At 28.0% G+C, this 20658-nt stretch overlaps 1 protein-coding gene across 1 annotated transcript; it reads left to right on the top strand.

Moving 5' to 3' along the window:
- Positions 1–4255: 4255 nt before the first annotated feature.
- LOC135923047 (uncharacterized) lies at positions 4256–15166 on the top strand. Its single transcript, XM_065457653.1, has 6 exons — positions 4256–4359; positions 8912–10645; positions 10811–11151; positions 11581–11735; positions 12736–12913; positions 13770–15166. Exons 1-6 carry the CDS (start codon positions 4357–4359, stop codon positions 13912–13914), a joined length of 2556 nt encoding a protein of 851 aa, XP_065313725.1. The 5' UTR covers positions 4256–4356; the 3' UTR covers positions 13915–15166.
- Positions 15167–20658: the final 5492 nt, after the last annotated feature.

Here is a 20658-nt window from a genome sequence, read left to right as displayed (position 1 = left end):
TTTAAATTTAATCTTCAATATGTGTCATTAATTCATCACAACACTGTAAAAGCCCCATGAGGAATTATTTAAAAGAGAATAAGTTATACGAAAATTTTTTAATTGAAATGCACAGGCTTTTTTAAAAAAAAATTATTTATACATTTTTTAATTTCAAATGCATAGTTTTCATATATTATTTTTATTAAATCCTTCTATATTTTCAAATAATAAAATCGATCTATATTTTTAAGTAATAATTAATACAAAATTATTTTACTTACCTAATATGAAAAGTTAATATAATTATCAGGCTTTAACATTAAATACCCCCCCCCCCCCCTGAATGGAACAATCTTAGGTTCTGGAGAGAAACCCGAGGTTTGGGTCGATTTTAAAAACGGCCGATAAAGACCTTAACCAAAATAATATTAGTGTATGCCGTGAAACTTGGCAAATTGAGATTCAAAATTTTCTACCATCTATTAGCAAAATCTCTAAGCTTACATAATGTTATTCTAGCTAAAATCTTAATCGGCCTTTTTTTAAAATCGGCCCAATAGAGTCGTTTGACAATACTACATGGTTTACTAAGTTTTCGAGCAACCGGCATAAATTTTCTCTGAAGTTAACGTCAGTCAACATGTAGCTTGGAAAAGATATCAGGATCTTGGCTTTGACCATTTTATGGTCAGAAAGATTAACACTAGTTATGGCCATTACATCTTCGAACCAGCCGTGGACGTTTGAAATAAAAAAAATCTATTTGCGATTTGTAATTTTCCCTTTTAAAGGTGAGTTTATTATTCTTTCTATGATAGAAGAAAGTATTTTCAATTTTGAGATTTTTACTACCACACAACTCAAGTAGTTTCCTACTGTCGTCTCCATTAGGCTGAGCCAGGGCTGCATTTCCAATAATGTTGTTCCTTTTATAAATCCCTCCGAACCAATCCTGGTATTTAGATCACCCTTCAAAATTATGTTGTATCTTTTGGGTAAAGCGTTAATTATATTTTCCAGATCGTTGAGAAAAAGTAATCTATCTCTCCTGTTGGGGGGGGGGGGGTGGCATACACATTCACCAGTATTGTTGGCCTAAAATTTGTGTTGATATATAATAACCCACATCTCTCTGAAATAGGTGTAAACTTATTTATATGGCTGTATATTTTCTTGTTTATCAAAAATCCGACACCTGACCAACTGTTAGAAGTAGTACCAGAGCAGTATAAAATAAAGTGATTAAAGGTTGCAGTAACGCTGTCCCGGGTCTCATGTAGAGCAATTATATTTATTTTCTCGTCTGCCATTAATCTCAGTAAAATAGCGAGTTTATTCCAAAGGCCATTAATATTTAGTGAAAAAATAAGTAGCTGTCCCTTAAGATGATGTATAGTTCTGCTATAATTATACTCCCTTAATTCAATAGAAAATTCTCTAAATCCGGGTGTTTGGGTAAACAGTAAGATAAAAATTAAAATAAATAAAACAACAAAACAAAAATTTTTTTAATTTCTAAGGAATTTAAATTTGTAGAGTAACAATTAATGAATAAAGTAATTGTCGGGATACCAGATCTTATATAAAATGACAAAATATGTCTATAATATCTAAATCCTTTACTCCTGATGTATCTAAGAAGCACTTATTGGTTTTAACTCATTTATATAAGGGATGCCCTAGTGATTTGCCGGTGAAATATTCCTAGAGGAAACAGAAATTAAGAAACAAAGGTAGCGATAAATAAAACAAGTAAGTAGAGCAAGAAAGATATAATACCAAATATTTATGAGAGGGAGAAACTAATTTTATACATGATTGACCATTACTAGCCAAGGTTAATTATAATTCGAAAAGTGGGGGCTAAAGGTTTTCTGCTCATCCTGCAAGATCAGGAAAAAAGTGTGGACACCTAATTGGTGAGTTGAGGGGGAACAAAGGGTATGATCATCCTCTTAGTATATTTTAAACCAAGAAAATTTATTGTATAATTTGAAACTAATGAAAATTAAGAAAACACAAATAAAAAAATAAAAAAAATATGTTACCCCAGTTTACGGTAAACTCTCGTGAATACAGGTTTGTTAGAATTTAAATATAAGATCGTGTTGGGAGTGATAAAGAGGAATTAGCCACAGTAAATTAAATTTAAGTATAATCAAGCACTAAAATAATAATATGAAAAGGTAGAAAAGAAATAAGTGAAAGGCATAGGTATATGTGGGTGGGATTCCTTACGTCTAATACTTCCTTTTAATTTTAATAAAAGCTACTGTCACAGATCAATGTTTTAATAAACTATTTAATAAATCAAATTTAAGGGAAATATCCCCTCTACTCAAATACAAACATTAAAATGGCATAAATTATAGAGTATTAATAATAAGATGTGTGAAACTCTTAAAGATTTTATAAAACGAATAGGAGTGTAGAAGAATTGAAAATAATAATAATAAATAAAGAAAATGTAAAATTCCTGGCGCCGAATGTATGAAAAATAATATTATTTGAGAGAAATAATTTCCTATAATCATCGCCTAGTCGGCGCCTAACACAATTAATAAAATTATTTGATAAGTAAAAAGGAAGTAAAATATATATGATGTTGAAAAATCAGAAAAGTATAACTTATATATAATGTTGGTTTAAAAACCAACTTTAAAAGAAAATAGCTAAAAAAATCCTTTATAAAAGCACGATATTCGAAAAATATTTATAAGTATACTTTGTGAAATTTCATATAATCTTATGTATATGTAAAGCGTATTATGATAATCTATCTAGTGTATACTAATAAGGAAAGGGTATACTTTACGGAAAGGAAGGGGATTTATATATTTCTTTGGATGTGCATGAAATTACTTTTCATTTTTGCATTTAAATTTAGTAAAAACCTTATATATAATTAAATAAGTAGCTCACACTTCCTTTATGGAGCTAGTGGAGGAGGGGAGTCGTTAATCAACCTTCTGCTAGCTTTAAACAATATACTATATAAAAATAGTAGAAGGGTAGTATTCATATATAGGAATATGATCTATGTCTCTTCCTTCAAGATATGTATAAGAATATGACCTATTGTCGCTTCCTTAAAATGCAAAATAAATATAGAAGGGTACTTTTATGTACAGGAAAATGATCAATAAATCTTCCATAGAAAACGATATAAAATGATGAATGGCTAAGGAACATAATTAAATCAATATATTATATGGATTCGATGTATGAAATACAAAGTAGAGGGGTAATATTCATGTGTAAGAAGAATGATCTAAATGGTTTTATTTGAATACAAAAGGTGCAATATGAATATATGAAAGGGGGCGATAATTTAGATGATACTAAAAATAGAGAAAAGGTATCTAAAACCATAAAGCAAGTAATATAACTATTGCTTATGTGCTGAGCAGAAACTGGTATATATAAGGGTTTCTAGGGGCTCTCCCTTCTAAAAGAATTGATCATTAATATTATATAAAATAAGAAGCGAGTATTACGACACCTAAGAGATGATGCTTCTGTGATAAAGACCACATTGATCTTAAGAGATTTAACAGGTAAAACAATTATTAATAACTCTAACCAAAGGATAATTTATTTCTTCAGAAAGGAAGAAATAGAGAACATAAAAAATTAAAACTAAATAACTGATAGCTATAGGTAAACTTTACGAAAAATAAAATTGAAAGGTAATAATCTATCATAAGTTTATCTCCATATTTGTGTACTCGCTCGAAAACCACGAAATTAGATTTGATGTGGTGAGAAATATTTTACAACTATAAACTGCTATAAGTATACTTGAATCGAGAAAAACTATGACTACTCAAAGATTATTACCGATTTAAGTTAAAATAAATTTAGGAAAATGTTTGCTGAGTATTAAAGAAATATGATAAAATAATTATTTATTAAGGACTAAAACATTAGGAAAGGAAAAAGTAATGAGGGGAAAATATTCTAGGTGGGATACCTGAAGGAAATGAGAACAATATACTACGAGGGACAAGACTATATAAATTGTTATACCTTTCTATTTAAGACAATAGCTTCCTGCGATTGTAATAATCTAAAGCATTCTGTAAGTGAATAGAAAAATACTAAATTATAAATAGTGAACATTATATAGTTATAAAAAATATAAAAAAATAGTATATAAATTTTTATGTATTTTAATAATCCAAAATCTCTCATAGCAAGCCTCTTAAAATATTATTAATTGGTAACCATTCTGTTTTTTTCAATGACATTATGTCATTGGTTTTTTTATAAAATTTAATGAAATGTACCTAAAATGTTTATGATGTTTTAAATCATCAATTGAAATTTGAAAAAGGGTAAAATCAGATGGAATAATCAAATCTAATTCATTAAATGGTAAGTATATTTATATTCAAACGTAACTAATTTACTTATAATATTTAGTTTCTGAATATAGATATTAGATATTTAATTTAAATTCCATAAATAATTAATAAACATTACTATGTTATACATATAATAAAATTCAAGAACTTAAGATTTATCTTCTCAGTATTTATCTATAAGTTTATTGTTTGGGGTTATTTTATGGTTGTATATATATAATTTTTATTTTATACATAATTTTCTTATAATAAATAGATATGAATCAAAATTCATTTTTTCTTTTTTGTAACAAGAAAGTTCATATTATTTAAATGAGATAATTAGATAAGAATAATTTTTTTTAACTTAATCTTTCATTTCATGATATAGAGATATCCAGAATTTTGATAAGAGGGGAAAGAAGCATTATTAGATGGGGTTTTCCCTGTAAATTTTATTGAAGATCTTTAGGCTCATTTATTGTAGTACTTTGGCTATATTATAAAAATTTTAAATTATGGTCATTATTTTAAAAATTTATTAACTTTTATTAATTTTTCTTCTAAATTCTTCCTTATAGGATATATTGCATACATTTTTAGTGTGATATGTAGGGGGATGGGGGGGGGATTTGTATTAGCTTAAAATGATATTTATGAGAACTGGCAAATTTGTTACCTCTATCATGATAATTTACTAAATATTACTTTCATCATAAAAAACAATAAATTTCAGTATTGCTTAATTTTCCCATAATTTACAATTACTTCCAAAGATATGTGTCTTCAAAGTTGAAAATCTTATAAAGCATGATTTCATAAATCTCAATTTAAAAAAAATACATATGATAGATTCACAAATTATAGATTATTTTATAGCACTTAAGATTCTATATTGGAAGTTTTTGATTTAAAATATTTTTTTATTTCTGGTAAAAATTAAACATTGTTAAGAAGAATTTTTGGGTGTTGATATTCTCTAAGAATGCTTATTACCTTTATATTAAACTGTTCAAATTAAAATCAATAGCCATTTTTGGTTTTATAATTTTTATATATTTTTATTATTTTATAAATAAAAAATATAATATAGATGGCACTATGCTTGAAATTGTTTTAATAAAAAAAATGAATGGGGATTTCAATTTAATCCAGCCAAATTTTAATTGGCTGGACTAGGTTGAAACCAAAGCCCTATATTAAACATATTTTTTTTCAGCTCCGATCTGAAAATTTAAAAAAAAATATTTGTTGATTGAATCTGATTTAAAATATTATTTAAAAATATTTATTTTTATGGTACCAGCTTATTTATTTATTTATTCTTTCTTTAATATTTTTAAATTGATAAATAGGAAATTTAACTATAATTTCTTTTATAGTTTAGATATTGATACTCACAATATAAAAATTTAATTTCAGATTGTATAGCAGCTGAAGCTGCTTTTAATCTACATCTTATGGTAAAGGTACATGCAACAGCATTGGATGAACATTAAAAAGATTAGCAACACATTTAACCTTCAGCACACCAGTGCTTTTAACATCCATTTACAAAACAAAACATGCCATCAGATATATAACCAATGAACAATACAATTTAGAAGATATTATATTATGAAAAAGATTTGATTTGGCTCTCCTCATTCCAGGAACTCGGGAAATAATATATTTCCTTCGAGTTTAAATAAACTTTAGAAAAATATGTTCATATGCAGAGGAATTTAAAATTAGCAATATCTCAAATGCCGATAATTTGCTTTTTGTCAATATCAAAGGATTCGTTTTATTGAAATTACTGAGGAGATATATATTTTATTTTTATATCCACATAGACCATAACCATACTTCTTTTACCCCACAATGAAAAAGATATGGCTGCCCATTAATCAAATAATAATGATGGTAGATCCCATAACAGCAACAGGCTACCTATAAAATTATCGCTTCATGAAAATTTATTAATGGGTGCAAAATGGAATACGATAAAAACATGTTATATATTTGTTTATAATAGTTTATATTTAAAATTTTAAATTATGCTTACCTTAAAATATAACTTCCTAATAATAAACATATCTGTATGTGCTGTTTGCTACATAGTGCCCCAGGAGATAATATTGATTATACTGAATAGATTTTTTTTATAAATAAAAAAATATATATATTATAATGATTTTTAATATAATGCCATCTATATTATATTTTTTTTATTTATAAAAAGAAATTTTTTTTAATCAAATTAAACTAAAAAACGGTCGCAATTTTTTTTGATTAAACAGTTAAATATGACGGTATTCCTGTCGAATAATAGCTTTCGAAAAAATTCCCTTTTCATCAATATTTTTTTTTTAACATAGAATTTTAAGGGTCAATAAATGATATATTTTATCAAATATTTTTTTAAAAAATAAAGATTTAAATGAGCGCTATTTCCGACTTTATGGACGTATATCTTAGGGTTGATCTAGCACTCTTAAATTTTTATTTTATTAAAATTTGAATAACCCACTACTATAGCTTTTCCATTCCTAACCTTTTGGAAATATTAGATTTATATTCATAAAATTTTAATGAGTTCTTAATGCCAAAGACATTTTTTTTAGAAAGCTCTTCATACAAAACTCGTTCCAAAACTTTCGCAAATAAATTTCACAAAATTTAGATAATATGTTTTGGCAACATTTTTAATTTTCTATTTTTGAAAAAGGCGTATTTCGATAAAGTTTGGAAACTTTTCGAATTAAAATTTTTGATATTTTGAGCGCAGCCTAAACTCGGTTACACCTTGCTTTTTTTTCTGAAATTTTTTTAATTTATATAAATTAATTTTAAAAAATTATTCACGTTTTATAAATAATGTTTCTGGTGGGGGTGGGGAGGGGGGTGTAGATTATGCTTATTAGCTTAAAGTGATATTTACGAAAATTTAAGCTTAAGGCAAAATCTATCTCTAGCATGAAATAACCCAGAGATTCGCGCGTACAATTGGAATTCCTTATATCATTTTGCTTTAAATGGGTTTACGAAAATACAACTCTTCATTTGATTTTCGATTTCGGCCTATTATGTATTTTTCCCTGAAAATATTAGCATAATATAAGGATGAAAGGTAAAATAATATGAAGGCTAAATAATCTTTATTCGATAGAATAGCAGATGTATACCTATTGAAATTGAATGGTTGCGAAACATCTTATTTATAATCCCAACCCTGAGAACGGGAATGACCATTCGACGAGGGGAACATAAAAAGTGTAACCCCGCTTGAATGCCGGTTAAGAGTAAAACAAAATTATAATTTCTTTTTATGAACTGTTTTTAAAATCTTCGTCAATGGGTATTATTTTATTATATATTCGGTTGCGGCTTAGTTTGAATACGTATTCATATGATTATATATTTCTTACAGTTTACATGAAAGTCAGGAACCTAGTCCTTAACGCTCCTGTTTATATTATTTTTGAAATATAACCAAACCCCTCTCTATATGATTACTCATGTACGAATAACTTAGTATGACGTTTGATTTATAACTTTTAGTTCTCTTTTTAAAAAAATCTTTATATAAAACGGTTTAAAATGGAATCTGTCATATTGTTTAATTCCTTAAATTTATATTTCGTTGTTATTATATTTTAGATATTAAACATGTTTCTCTTTAGTCTGCTTTTTCTATTAAACTTTTACAAGGAAATGAATAAATTATATGAAGCCAAAAAAGCTTAAATTCAAATAAAAATTTTGAAATATTGGTTTATGGCATTTACTGCTAATTTAAACACCACAAAAATAGATTGAAATTCGGCATCTTTAGAGAGTATTTTCTCTAAAAATACGAAGAAAAAAAAATAGGACTTTGATGCGTGTATTATTTTTAATATCAAATTTATCGTACATGTTAATTCTATATACTTTTAGCTCAATCATATATTTATTGCAATTTTGATTATATAGCTTAATCATTTTTATACTTTTCTAAGTATTTAAGTAAAGGCAATTCTAACGGTTAGCCATTTTTCGGGTCGCATTAGCTTAGTCTTACAACATTTTCTCTAAAATGGTAACTTTTGACCAGTAATTTCAGCGTTCATTTTTCGTCTAAAAGCGCCCAGATATTCAGTTTAATAAATTCATCTTATGATTAAGCATAAAAATATCACAGGACACTAAAAATAAACTGCCAAGAAATTGCTAAACAACAATAAAATAATACTTGAAATAGATACCCCTAAAAATAAAATTAAATTTGAAAATGAAAAATATATAAAATTTTTTAATAAGACTTTGGTATATTTTGTTAATCTTAAATTAAATTCAAGGTTTTCTCACCCATAACGAAATCCCTATAAATATTTTGTTACCTTTTTTTTATCTTAAAAAAACATGATATTGACTTTACAAAAATAATAATTATATAAAAACTAAATAGTGTTTTTTTTTAAAAAAAAATAAAAATTATCCGTCATGTCGGATCGAATAATAAAATTTAAAAATGGATGCCCGGACTCTGAACCCGATATTAAGAATTCGTTACATCCTTAATAATTTTAAATATAAAACATTTATTTTAAAAATATTAGAAAAAGATATTTGAACCATTAGCAAAACGAAGCAATAGAGTTGAGGATGAAAGGGTCCCAGTTACAGAAACGCAAAATAAAGATGCGATCAGTGATTCCGTTAATAATAATCGCGATGTAACATCTACTATCACCCAACAATTTAATCCAACTAACCATGTTCTCCACCCTACAAACGTCATATCCAACGCTTCCTTCAGCATGGGTAGTGAACTATCACCTGAAAAATCCACAATAATGTCATCAAAAATTAATATAACTCGAATTCCGGCCGTTGATCAAAATCGAACTTTCATCATGCCGAATATTCAATCGAACGACAGATTGATCAATTTCGCGCCTACGACTATTTCCTATCCCATTCAATATACCAATTCACCTCTCCACACAAGAATATTAAATGTGGGAAATCACAAAATTTTCGTTTCCTCGATGATAAACACTCCGGAAGGCAACAGCAATCTTTTTTACGATAATTACGATACGCTAGATACCTTCGAGGCCTGCAAACTGAACCTGGACTTCGCCAAATTAGCCAACATAGTAGATCCCAACTATGATGCCGCAACTGGCGAGGATATGCCATCCAATCTGGAAATCGTTACGGATCCCGATAAAATCGAGCCCGATGAGATTAGGGAGAGGGAAACATTGATGGATCACGGCCGTCAACCTATTCATAAAGGGTCATCCGTGTCCCACTTATCCCTATACAACCCATCTAAAAGGACTCGCAAGACCTCAAACCTCAAAAAGACCTCGATATTTTCTCGTTTCCTGTCAGCCAAGCCGGACGATCACGGCGACTCTAAAAAGTTATCTATGCACTCTTCGAGGTCGAAGGAACAGATATGCGAGACCTATAACATCGATATACCTAACAACATCGTTACAGCCTTATCATTAAGCGCCGAGCACTTACGACGAAATAAACAGCCACGCATCCCGATAAATTCTGATCTTTTAGTTGATCATGACGACACCGATTCATTTAATCACCTGCGCCGTAAATCGCTCATTGATGAGCATCATACCTTTGAGCTTTTTAAATCTAACCTCGATGACATCGGAAACTCCCATTCACGCCCTCTTAAAGAAGACCTTGCCAACCTCCTAAATCCCCCTTTCGATTCTATGGACGCTCAAGTTATGGCGGACTCTCTCCCATACCGCGCTCACTCTTATCTACCATTTAAATCTTCTGACAAGCCTCGACATCCCACTGTCTTCAAACGAGTCCGCAAAAGACTTGTCAATAAAATCGGCGGCTCAACTAACGTAGTCCAATCCAACATCAGCAACCGCAAACAGCACTTCCTATCTGACATATACACCACTCTCTTAGACACGCGTTGGCGTTGGAGTGTGCTCATATTCGCCGCCGCGTTTCTCCTTTCCTGGACTTTATTTGCCCTTCTATGGTGGCTCGTAGCCTTTGCTCATGGCGATTTTGAACAATACAATAATCTCGAAGCCTCCCTTGGCCAAGTTGGTCCTACCGTTGTTTATAACCCTGACATTGACGAACGCCAAGAGGTAGAAAAGGGAGGAATTCAACATGGCTTGGGCGTCAGGCGAACCTGCTTTGCTCACGCCGAGGGCTTCGTGTCGGCCCTTCTGTTCTCCATCGAGACGCAGCACACCATAGGCTACGGATACCGCTACATTACTACAGAATGTCCGGAGGGGGTACTTCTCTTCGTGATTCAGGCCATAACTGGAGCCATGATACAGGTTTAAGCTATTTTTTATTTATTACTCATCAATGATACAATATAAACAGATGTGAGTGTCTTAGTAAATATTCGCGCATTTTTTTATATGCGCGTTAACTAATCTCAAACTTTTTTAGATCACTATTTTAACCCCCCTTTCATTTTAAAAAATAAATAAATAAAGGGCTTCGTGATAGGTCTCATCTTTAGCAAACTATCCCGGCCGAAAAAGCGGGCAGTAACACTCATGTTCAGTCGTAACGCCGTTATATGTACCCGCGACGGCCAACTTTGCTTGCTAGTTCGTATCGGGGACATGCGAAAATCGCACATAATAGATGCCCGCACCAGGGCTTACCTATTTCGCAAAAAAGTTACTCTCGAGGGAGAGGTCATACCTCTGCACCCCCATCACATGTCTCTCAGTTTTGATCCCGATGGAGTCACGGATAGAATTTTCTTGGGCTGGCCCAGTATCCTGGTGCATAGGATAAGCGAGGGCGACCTAGGGGATGCTGGCTTAGGGTATACTATTTTACCGAGTCTTTCGATTATAATTATATCCAGGGACTTGGAACCTATTCTAGATTGAAAATGACAAATTTAAGTCCCTGATTGTGATTAGTTAAGTTTTTTTTTTTAAATGAAAGAATTATAAGCATTTGGCATTCAATAATTGAAACATTATTTCTTTTATTTATATTTATAGAAAAGATTGAATTTAGAAACCAAGAGAATTTTTTTTAGAAAATTTGGACAGTAGCTGTATTTGCATAGAATATATCTAATTCTCAGAAAAAATAGATTTCAACGATCAACTATTTTATTCAATTATAATATATAATTATAACAGAAAAAAACTTAAGGTTTCTTGAATTACCCTGAGTAAGTTTAGGAACCAAAACAGCTATCTATTTTTATCAACATTCATAATTATTTTTTTAAAAAATGTAGATTAGAAGGTGGCTATAGCGGCCCGGGTCGGTCTCCCCTCTATAACCTGGGCGCTAAAGATTTAGCCGAAGAAAAATTTGAAATGGTCGTCATCCTGGAGGGTATGATAGAGGCTTCCGGTATGAGTATGCAAGCCAGAACTTCTTATTTGCCTAGTAAAAAAAAATTTTTGAACGCTTATTATGATTTACCTTATTTCGAGTTCTAGAAAAATCATAGTAATTTAATATTGATATAATTTTGAGGACTTTGATAAATTATTTCAAATGGTATCGTATAATTGGTCAAAATACTGTTTAGCATTAGAAACCATTTTAAAAAAACAAGCGCTACCCATATTAGAATGACATAATTATAAATATGTATATCTCAGAATTGGCACAAGATTGGCAGCTAATTTTTATTTAGAATATCAATATACAGGGCTTGCCGTTGTATTATGAGAGTACAAATTACGTAAACAACATTTTATATATTTTTTCGATCCTAACATCATATAAAAATTAATTTAAAAATAATGTCAATACCCCTATTTTTATCATTCTTTTGAACAAATTCTCATTCAAAACGAAAAAAAAATATAATTATTTCATCAAATTTAAAATTATTATTGTTAACCTTTGTATTTAAGAAATTTATTAAATTTATCGATTCACTTTCGTTATCGGACTATTTAAAATTTGCAAAATTGGAGATTTTAGCCTATCCAAATATGCGGCTAATTATATTTGTCGCTATCAACCTCTTCATAAAATATTTTAGTTTGAACTATTTTTAAGTAAATATCTGTTAATTTTTTGGCACTATACACATTTATATCTTGACAATTTTAATATCGGCAAAAAATCGGTATATCAATTAAGTATCTAAAGTTTTGTTTTTGAAACATAAAGCTACCTTTTATTGAAAATTTCTAATTATTTTTAAATAAAATCTGCTATCAATCACTAGTTATAAAAACAATACATGTTTAATCTATATAAAAAAGAAATTTTTTTTGAAAAGTCGCTTTATTATACCGAAAGGCATTCGTCAAAGAAAAAAAAATGAAATTTATTTTAATAATCAAATGTTAGTTAATAAAATAATTTAGTGAAGCATGTAAAGTAAGAAAGGAATAATTAAAAAGGAATATATATTTTTTAAATTATACAGACGAGATCCTTTGGGGCCACAGGTTTCAAAAACTGATAACTTTCGTGAGAGAAGATGGTGACTACAACGTTGATTATTCTCGCTTTCATGACACAGTCCCCTTTAATATGCCTTCCTGTAGCGCCAGGGATTTAGATATCTTTCGCCGCAAATTCCGAGAAGAGAAACGAAAAATCAAGTCGCGATAAATCTTCCATTTTTTTAGAAATATGATTAGAAAGCCAATTCACGGTCTCAACTGGGAAGGGGGGGTTTCTAGAATGGCAGAATAAAAAAAATTAGACATTCAGGCCAGATATTTTAAAGAATACCCCTTCGAATCTCTATTAGGAAATGGAAAAGATGAAAGGAATACGAAAATTTTGTGTATTTTCGCGCCCAGATATAGAATTACAACGAATAACTGATTTGATTAAAATTTCTTTTTTTAAGGCTTTGGGCAGTTCTTAATTCTTAATAACGGTAAATATCAAAACTATTTCCAAATTCGGTTTTAATAAATCTTCGGCTGAGTATTATAGTGTTCTATGTCCATTTTTAAAAATTATTCAGGAGAGCACGTAATATATTTTAAATAGGATATCACAATTTAATAATATACAAATAAAGGATCTTTCCAAATTATATTTTAACATTTTTATTGTGGATATATAAGAAAATAGTATTGAATAATTCATTTATCAAAAGGAAAGCATTTTGCAAAGAGTGGATATAGAACACTCTAATACTCAACCGATGATATTTTGATTTATTTATTTATCCCATATCTTTCCTTTTATAATTTATCGACATCAAAACCTCCTTAAGTTTGAGGGGCATACGGTTTCAACTTAGAGAAGTCGATACGCATTTATTTTTATTTTTCAATATGATTTTAGACAGGGAAGGGGTAATTAAGTGTAACAATATGGTTATTTGCTCACTTTTCGAGGTTTAATATCGAACTGATGTTATTTTAGATTTATCTATCCCGAAAAGTAATTATTTTATTAAAAATAATTTTTTTTAAATTTTCATAAAAATAAAACTATTAGTATGTTTAAAGATGTATCGCTCCGCGACAATAATCTGGAAAATTTTAACGCCAATGAACTGATTTCCAAGATGGAGGATATGCAACTTTTATTTCTGGAGATCAAGAAACGATTTGAAACAGCTTTCACCGGACATTCTCTTTGAGAAGTTATATTAACGCACGTTGCCGAACTAACCAGGTATTTAAGGCGCAAAATAGAAAAATAAAATCTCGAAGGTTTTTTTTCTACCTGGGTTAAAATCCCTAAAAATTTTACAAGAAAAATGGAGAAATGAATTAATATAAACCTCATACTTACTCAACACAATTATAAACAATGAATTTCAACTGATAATCACAAATTCAAAAAAACGAGTTACAAATGCCAAATTTTGATAAGCATTTCAATTTTTTTATACCGTTATTATTCCTTTAAAATCCTGGGACAAACTTTCTAAAAGTTGAATAAAATTTACGGAAAAAAGAAACAATTCCACAATATTTAAGAATTGACATCTTGAATCTCATTCCATCCCACACAAACATTTTTTTTAAATACCAGTGATAATTAAATTTATATAGATGCCCACTCAAGTTGGTTATGCTTTTGTATATATAGGTGCTTACTTTTGGAGGCTTTGTGATAAATTTTTTTTTAGAAATATACAATTAAAATACCTTATATTAATTATTTTTTTATTATAATCAATTGAATATAGGCTTAATAAACTTTTATTCAAATACATACCTAAAACATATATATACCTTCTCTATAAAACGTATGTTTATAAAAAACTATTTTAGGTTAGAACAGTATAATGAACTTACTTAATTATTTTAATTTCGTTTATATTATTAATGCTTTTTAAAATTCGCGACCATCATCATGACTATTATATATATTTTTATTATATCGATACTCTATGGTCAAGTGCTAGAATTAGACGCGTCGCATGTCCCTATTCAAAATCAGAATCGAGACCAATATTTCTCTCCATTCATTGGTTAATTTACACCGCGCTATAATAAAAAGCATTTTACAAGAAAATTTTTATAAATATACTATATATTTTTTCTTCTTATGTTACTTTACTTAGAGTTTTGTTTTGAGTATCGAAAAATCTACCCGATATTTATGTTCAAATATTGTTGCTAACCGGTAAATTTTACTCAGATTGCAAAAAAAAATTAAGTCTTTTTTAATGAACCTGTTATTTTTATATAATTTCTTTATCCATTATTTTTGTTACTAAACCCAAAATTTTTGTATATATTTTTTAATTATCATACTTGTAAGATCATGTTTTTTTTAGCCAATTTGACGATAAAATTTATTTATACAAATGTAGATAGATTTACTATATTCTGCAATCATTGTTCATAAAAAGTTTAAAAAGAAAAATACTAACAAATAATAAAGGAAATATAAGAAAGAAGGATCTGTAGTAGAAGAAAAAATTGCCAAATTAAATAATTGATTTGAAAAAAAAAGTAAAAATTGATTAAGAACTATTAATGAAGTTATAAGCACCTCAATTATTACATCAATTATAAAATATATATCTAACGAGATTTAGCAGCCTGATAATTTTTGATTAATTATTTGATATTTTAAAATCTGCACGTATTAACGAATCTATAATCTAAATAAAATTAAAAATGATTTTTTTTAAAAATTAACTTTTTATAGATGAGTATGAACGAAATTTAGAAGATAAAAAATTCATATCTCAAGCAGCTCTTTAAATAAAAATTGCTTTCCATTTTTTCAATAAAAATTATCATTTTTAATAGACAAGATATAGGATTATTTGATCTTTTTTTAAAAAATACATTTATTTGGCTATAAATAGAAAAAAAATATTTTAAAAAAGTTATCTATTAGATTGGCTTTATTAATATTAACAATTATGATATATAATAAATCATTCCGAGTAAACATAATATAATGAAAGGTTTAATTAGTAATTTAACAAGAAAAATTGTTTAATCAACTGTGGTAAATTGATGAAGCATACTTAATTTGCAATATGGTAGGCGTGGTTATCCAGAAGCAATATCATTAATAAAGCGTTTCGCTAATTTACCATATGTCTAAGGGTTATAAAAAGATTGGTAAAAAATTACTAAGGTATATTTTGATAAATGAGCTAAATATTTAGCACTTTTTTAAAAAAAATTGGGCAATCCTTGTTTTTTATTGGGTATTAATTAGTGCTGTCAATCTAATTTTTTTAAAAAAGGAATGTTATATTTAACCTTACTCCGCAATGGAAAAAGATTGGAAAATTCTTTTCCTCTTATTTCATCAATCTATATTTTCAACACAAATCCCATAATTCAAATAAATTGCTCAGAATTTTTATTATTATATTATTCTGCATATATTCATAATTTAATATTTTAACAAATTTTAATGATGATTGTATTTCAACTTTTTAAGATTGGTTATTTCTCAACACCACGTTTGCTATAGTGAACATCCGTTCAATAGATACGAGGATAGCAGGGGTTTATTACAATTTATAAAAAGGTTTTAATGTTTGAAATTGCTAGTTATCTTTTCTAAAGATATGTTTTTTTCACTATAATCATGGTGATCAGATATTATCTTAATCACAAATTATTTTTTTTTATCCGGGAAATGAGTTTTGACACTAATTTCTTCCATAAATGTCTTATTTTTCTCAATGTCTATCCTCAATTAGAAATCTAAATAGTGTTTTTTATTCAATAGGCCTTCAGTGCTAAGAACATACAAAGGCATTATCGACTATCCAATACGGGCATTCCCTGCGTTACTTCACAATTTTTTTATGGGTCATGTTTATAGATTTAAAGCTTAGACGTTAGACCCATAGCCATCGGCATTACCTGACGTCGATCACTAACCAAATAAATAATGAGTCGGACGCATTTTACAATATCTCCCATTCTACCAATTGGAATAACGTTAAATGCAAAGCTGCAATTAAGATAGCCCGAATGTACTTAGAAACCAATCCCTTGGGTGACGTTCTCATTTAAAGTGACTTCCTAAATGCATTCCTTGCTCTAAGACGAATTCTATCTATTTTTATTCTGAATTTCCCCAGTTACTGCAAGACTACTATTCCAGTAGTTTTGTTATTATCAAGAACAATATTATGTAAGCCTGCAAATTTTGCTCATAGATTGCTAAATCTCCAGGCAATCATAATATTATTTTGGCTAAAATTTTATCTAGTCTTTAAAAATCGGGCCATTTAACAACATTATTCTCCAGACCATTCACCTTGTATACCTAGATAAATTGTTGCAAAATTTTAAAGATAATTCAAACTAGTAAAGTGCCATTGTCAAATATAATAAGGATAGGAAAATGTTTATTTTTTTATTCCAAAATTTTTTGGGATTTTAAATATTACATTTTGATTTGTCATTTATAATACTATATGTAAATAATTTATATATTGAATTCAATTTATCTCTAGTCATTATAAACTATAAAATGCTGTAAAATGACATAATATACAAAAGTACTTAAAAATTGCGACTGACACTTATCAAACAAAATTGATTGATAATAATCTTTATAATAATTCGGATATAAATTAGAATTTTAGCAATATACTAATGATAACTTTCACGTTATTTTATATGTATAAAATCATTAGGGTGGAAAGCCGTTTATAGACATTTTCGCTGTTCAGTTCAGGTTAGTGTAGAAAATCATTTAACAGTTCAGGTTACATCGTAATTGTAATGAAAATTTTATATGCAAAAAATATTAATAAATAAATTTGATTGCGAAAGAGAAATAAAAATCAAGTGAAATTTAAAAGCTAAAAATATAAGGTAAAAAAATCATTAAAAAAAGTCAAAAAATTGTTATGTAGGATGAAAAAGGGGGAAAGAATTATTAAATAATGAGATAAAAAATGAAGTAGAGAAGTGAAGAAAAATCTCCAGGGCTTACATTATATTATATCCAACACTGTCTTCAGTAGTTTCTAACATTAACCAAATGATTTCAACCCGCATATTCTATTTTAAGAGATATTATTAAGTCTTTCATACCTTTATAAAATCTTTACCGTTAATAAAATATTTAATATTTAGAGAAATTTTAACCAAATTGCGAAATAAAAAAAAATGAACCCTCCTTTTAATTTGTTATAAATTGTAAAATTTTTATGTCTTTTTTTTTACAATAATGGTTTAAAGATAATTAAAAAATATTGGCCAAAAATTTCTAAAAATTACGATAAACGGTTAATATCATTGATTAATTTTTTTCTAGCTTTATAATAGTACATTAGTAAAACCTCCAAAAGTGAACAGACCACTTTTAGATATTATTAACCATTTTAGGACGTATAATCCTTGTTAAATTTCTATTAAAAATATATAAAGACGTGACTCTCACCTCTCCAGTTGTAATCACCTTTCACTTTATCACTTTAGATAGGTTTTTGCTCCGGACGAGATCTATAGGCTTGCTGGGGTTCAATGGGTGCTTAAAATCTTTAAAAAAACTGATTAAAAACCAATATTTTTTAAAATTTCTTTTGCTTCACTTTAAAAAAATTTCTGTTGCAAATAACTGACGAGTTTTGAGCAGCCAATAGTCCTCTCTAGAGATGATGTTGCCTTTGGGTCAGCATAGGAGAGACACCAAAAATATACTGCTGCGTTTGGATAAATATTTTTGTTTTTTAGAGTTGTTAAAAAAATTTATAATTCAGGGAGATTTTTATAAACGACCCGATTACGATGTTAGCCAAAATAATATTATATAAACATCCAGATTTGACATAGAGGTCCTCTGCCATCTATGATTAAAATCTCCATTGAATGATATTATTTTGGCGAAAATCTTAATCGATTCCTTTTTAAAGACCCGAATTGGGGTTTTTAACAACCTAAGAAGTGTGGTCATGTTGGGAATAGGATGTTTCATGATAAAATAAAAAAAATTTTAAAGATAAATTACATTTCTTTGTATTTGCTACATGTTTTCTTAGAGATAAAATAAAATTAAAAAATATATATTAAAAATTTTTTTTATAAAAATTAATTAAAAAAAAAATAATTTAAAAAACATACTTGACAAAAAAAATTCTTATATTATTATTTTTATTAGTATATATATATTTTTTAGTTTTTATAAAACAAATTATTTTATTTATAAATTGGTTGAAAAATAAAATTTGTTCCATAAAGATGTAATTTCCAAAAAAAAAATTTTAATTAAAAATAAAAATAATTACACTATTTTCAGCAACAATTTGGTGAAAATATAGTATAGATGATATAAATTGTGATATTATAATTAAGTAATTTTATGTAGAAAAATTTGAATCTTCTTTATGTGGTTTATTTTTATCGAAAAATTTTAGTCAAATTATTTAGGCTTGCCGTTATAACCAGCCTGAGAAGATTGATAGGCTTAGGGTAGAAGATCCTATGCGGTTGAAAAATAAGGATTTGAAGATTTCTATCCGCGGTATTTGTTGAGGGATAATTTTTTAGACTTGTGATCATAACTGGTCTATAAGTTATTAGATATCATAATATCTTTGATTATTTTTTATTAAGATTACTGTTAGCCTTCATAAAGGGAGAAAAAATTACTTGTATTGCATTTATTATACAAAGTAATTTAGAGTGAATATCTAATTTAGGCATTACTTAAGGGGTCCTAATTCCCAATCCAAGCGAGCTACAGTTTATTAATTATTAATGACCTTTATAAATAGAATGCTGTCTAAGCTATTTTTTTGATCCCGACGGGTGCTTTTAAAACGTTAAATTATATATTTCAAGTTTAAAATCATATTTTCACATATTGTAATATACCTTAGCAATGAGATACTAAAATCAAGTAGGTACATATTTATCCCCTATTTCCTTCTACCCCCGGACCTACATTTGATTACTAGACTACCAAACCTAGAAGAAGAAATATACAGCATTGATCAAACTTACACATAATATATCACAATTTTGAAATTACCACAGATCTACCCAAAATCGATTACAAAATCTCCCATATTTTTATTCATAAATAAATTTTTAAATATATAACTTTAAAAAAATTAAACAAAAAAAGTAAAAATTTGTATTATATTATTATTTTCTTTTTCAGTCACTTTACAAATAAAATAAAGAAAGCAATTATTTTATAAATCGGTAACTTCGGTTTTACCAGGTTTTAAAATTATATTGATGTTCATCCTGAATCAACGATTTATAGATTATTTTAAAAAAATTGAGCCTTTTTAATAAAATTTATCTTTTTATCATTATATTTTAAATAAAATTAATATATATAAATAAAATAAAAAATTACCACTTTGAAATTATTAACCTGGAAACCATGCCCTATTCCTCTTCTTACTTAAAAAAAATTCAGGCTTGGTCAGGGTATATTTTAAAAAAAATTAAAATTCGATCCGGCACGGCCCGTGTATTCGAGCCGGGCTCAAGGTAAGGCCTGCAGGTATCTGCTTTTAAGTGAATAAAAAAATATTTTTATTTATAAGAAAAAATTCTTCACATTAATTTTTAATAATTATTCAAAAAATATAATATTTATTATTAATTTTCATTAGTTTCATAAACAAAAAATATTTTGAAATGATACAATTCAATCGAAATAGGCAAGGAAGAACTTACTAAAACAGTTTTATCTTTTTATAAAAATTTAGCAGAGGGGAATTGACGGTTTTCGCCCTTCTTATTTCCAATTTTTAATTACCCTAAAAATCCTATTCAGGATTCATTTGTAAATTCGTTGGTAATAATTAACGAAAATATATTGAACAAAGATTTACCTAGTCAAGTTCACCAAATCCATTTTGGTGCAAGATTAATTGCACTATCTAAGCCTGGTGGTGGGTTTCGGCCGATTGCAGGGTCTTTTT

Source organism: Gordionus sp. m RMFG-2023, chromosome 1 (genome assembly GCF_954871325.1).
Source record: "Gordionus sp. m RMFG-2023 chromosome 1, tfGorSpeb1-WG-v2, whole genome shotgun sequence".
In the NCBI taxonomy this organism is placed as follows: Eukaryota; Metazoa; Nematomorpha; class Gordioida; order Chordodea; family Parachordodidae; genus Gordionus; species Gordionus sp. m RMFG-2023.
The sequence above is the reverse complement of the archived record's forward strand: the minus strand, read 5'-3'. Positions and strand labels throughout refer to the sequence as shown.

Excerpts from the sequence above, each read along its gene's own strand:
- LOC135923047 (XM_065457653.1), top strand. Across the intron at positions 10,646-10,810 it reads TAACTGGAGCCATGATACAG|GGCTTCGTGATAGGTCTCAT; the intron begins GTTTAAGCTATT and ends AAATAAATAAAG. Across the intron at positions 11,736-12,735 it reads CAGAACTTCTTATTTGCCTA|ACGAGATCCTTTGGGGCCAC; the intron begins GTAAAAAAAAAT and ends TAAATTATACAG.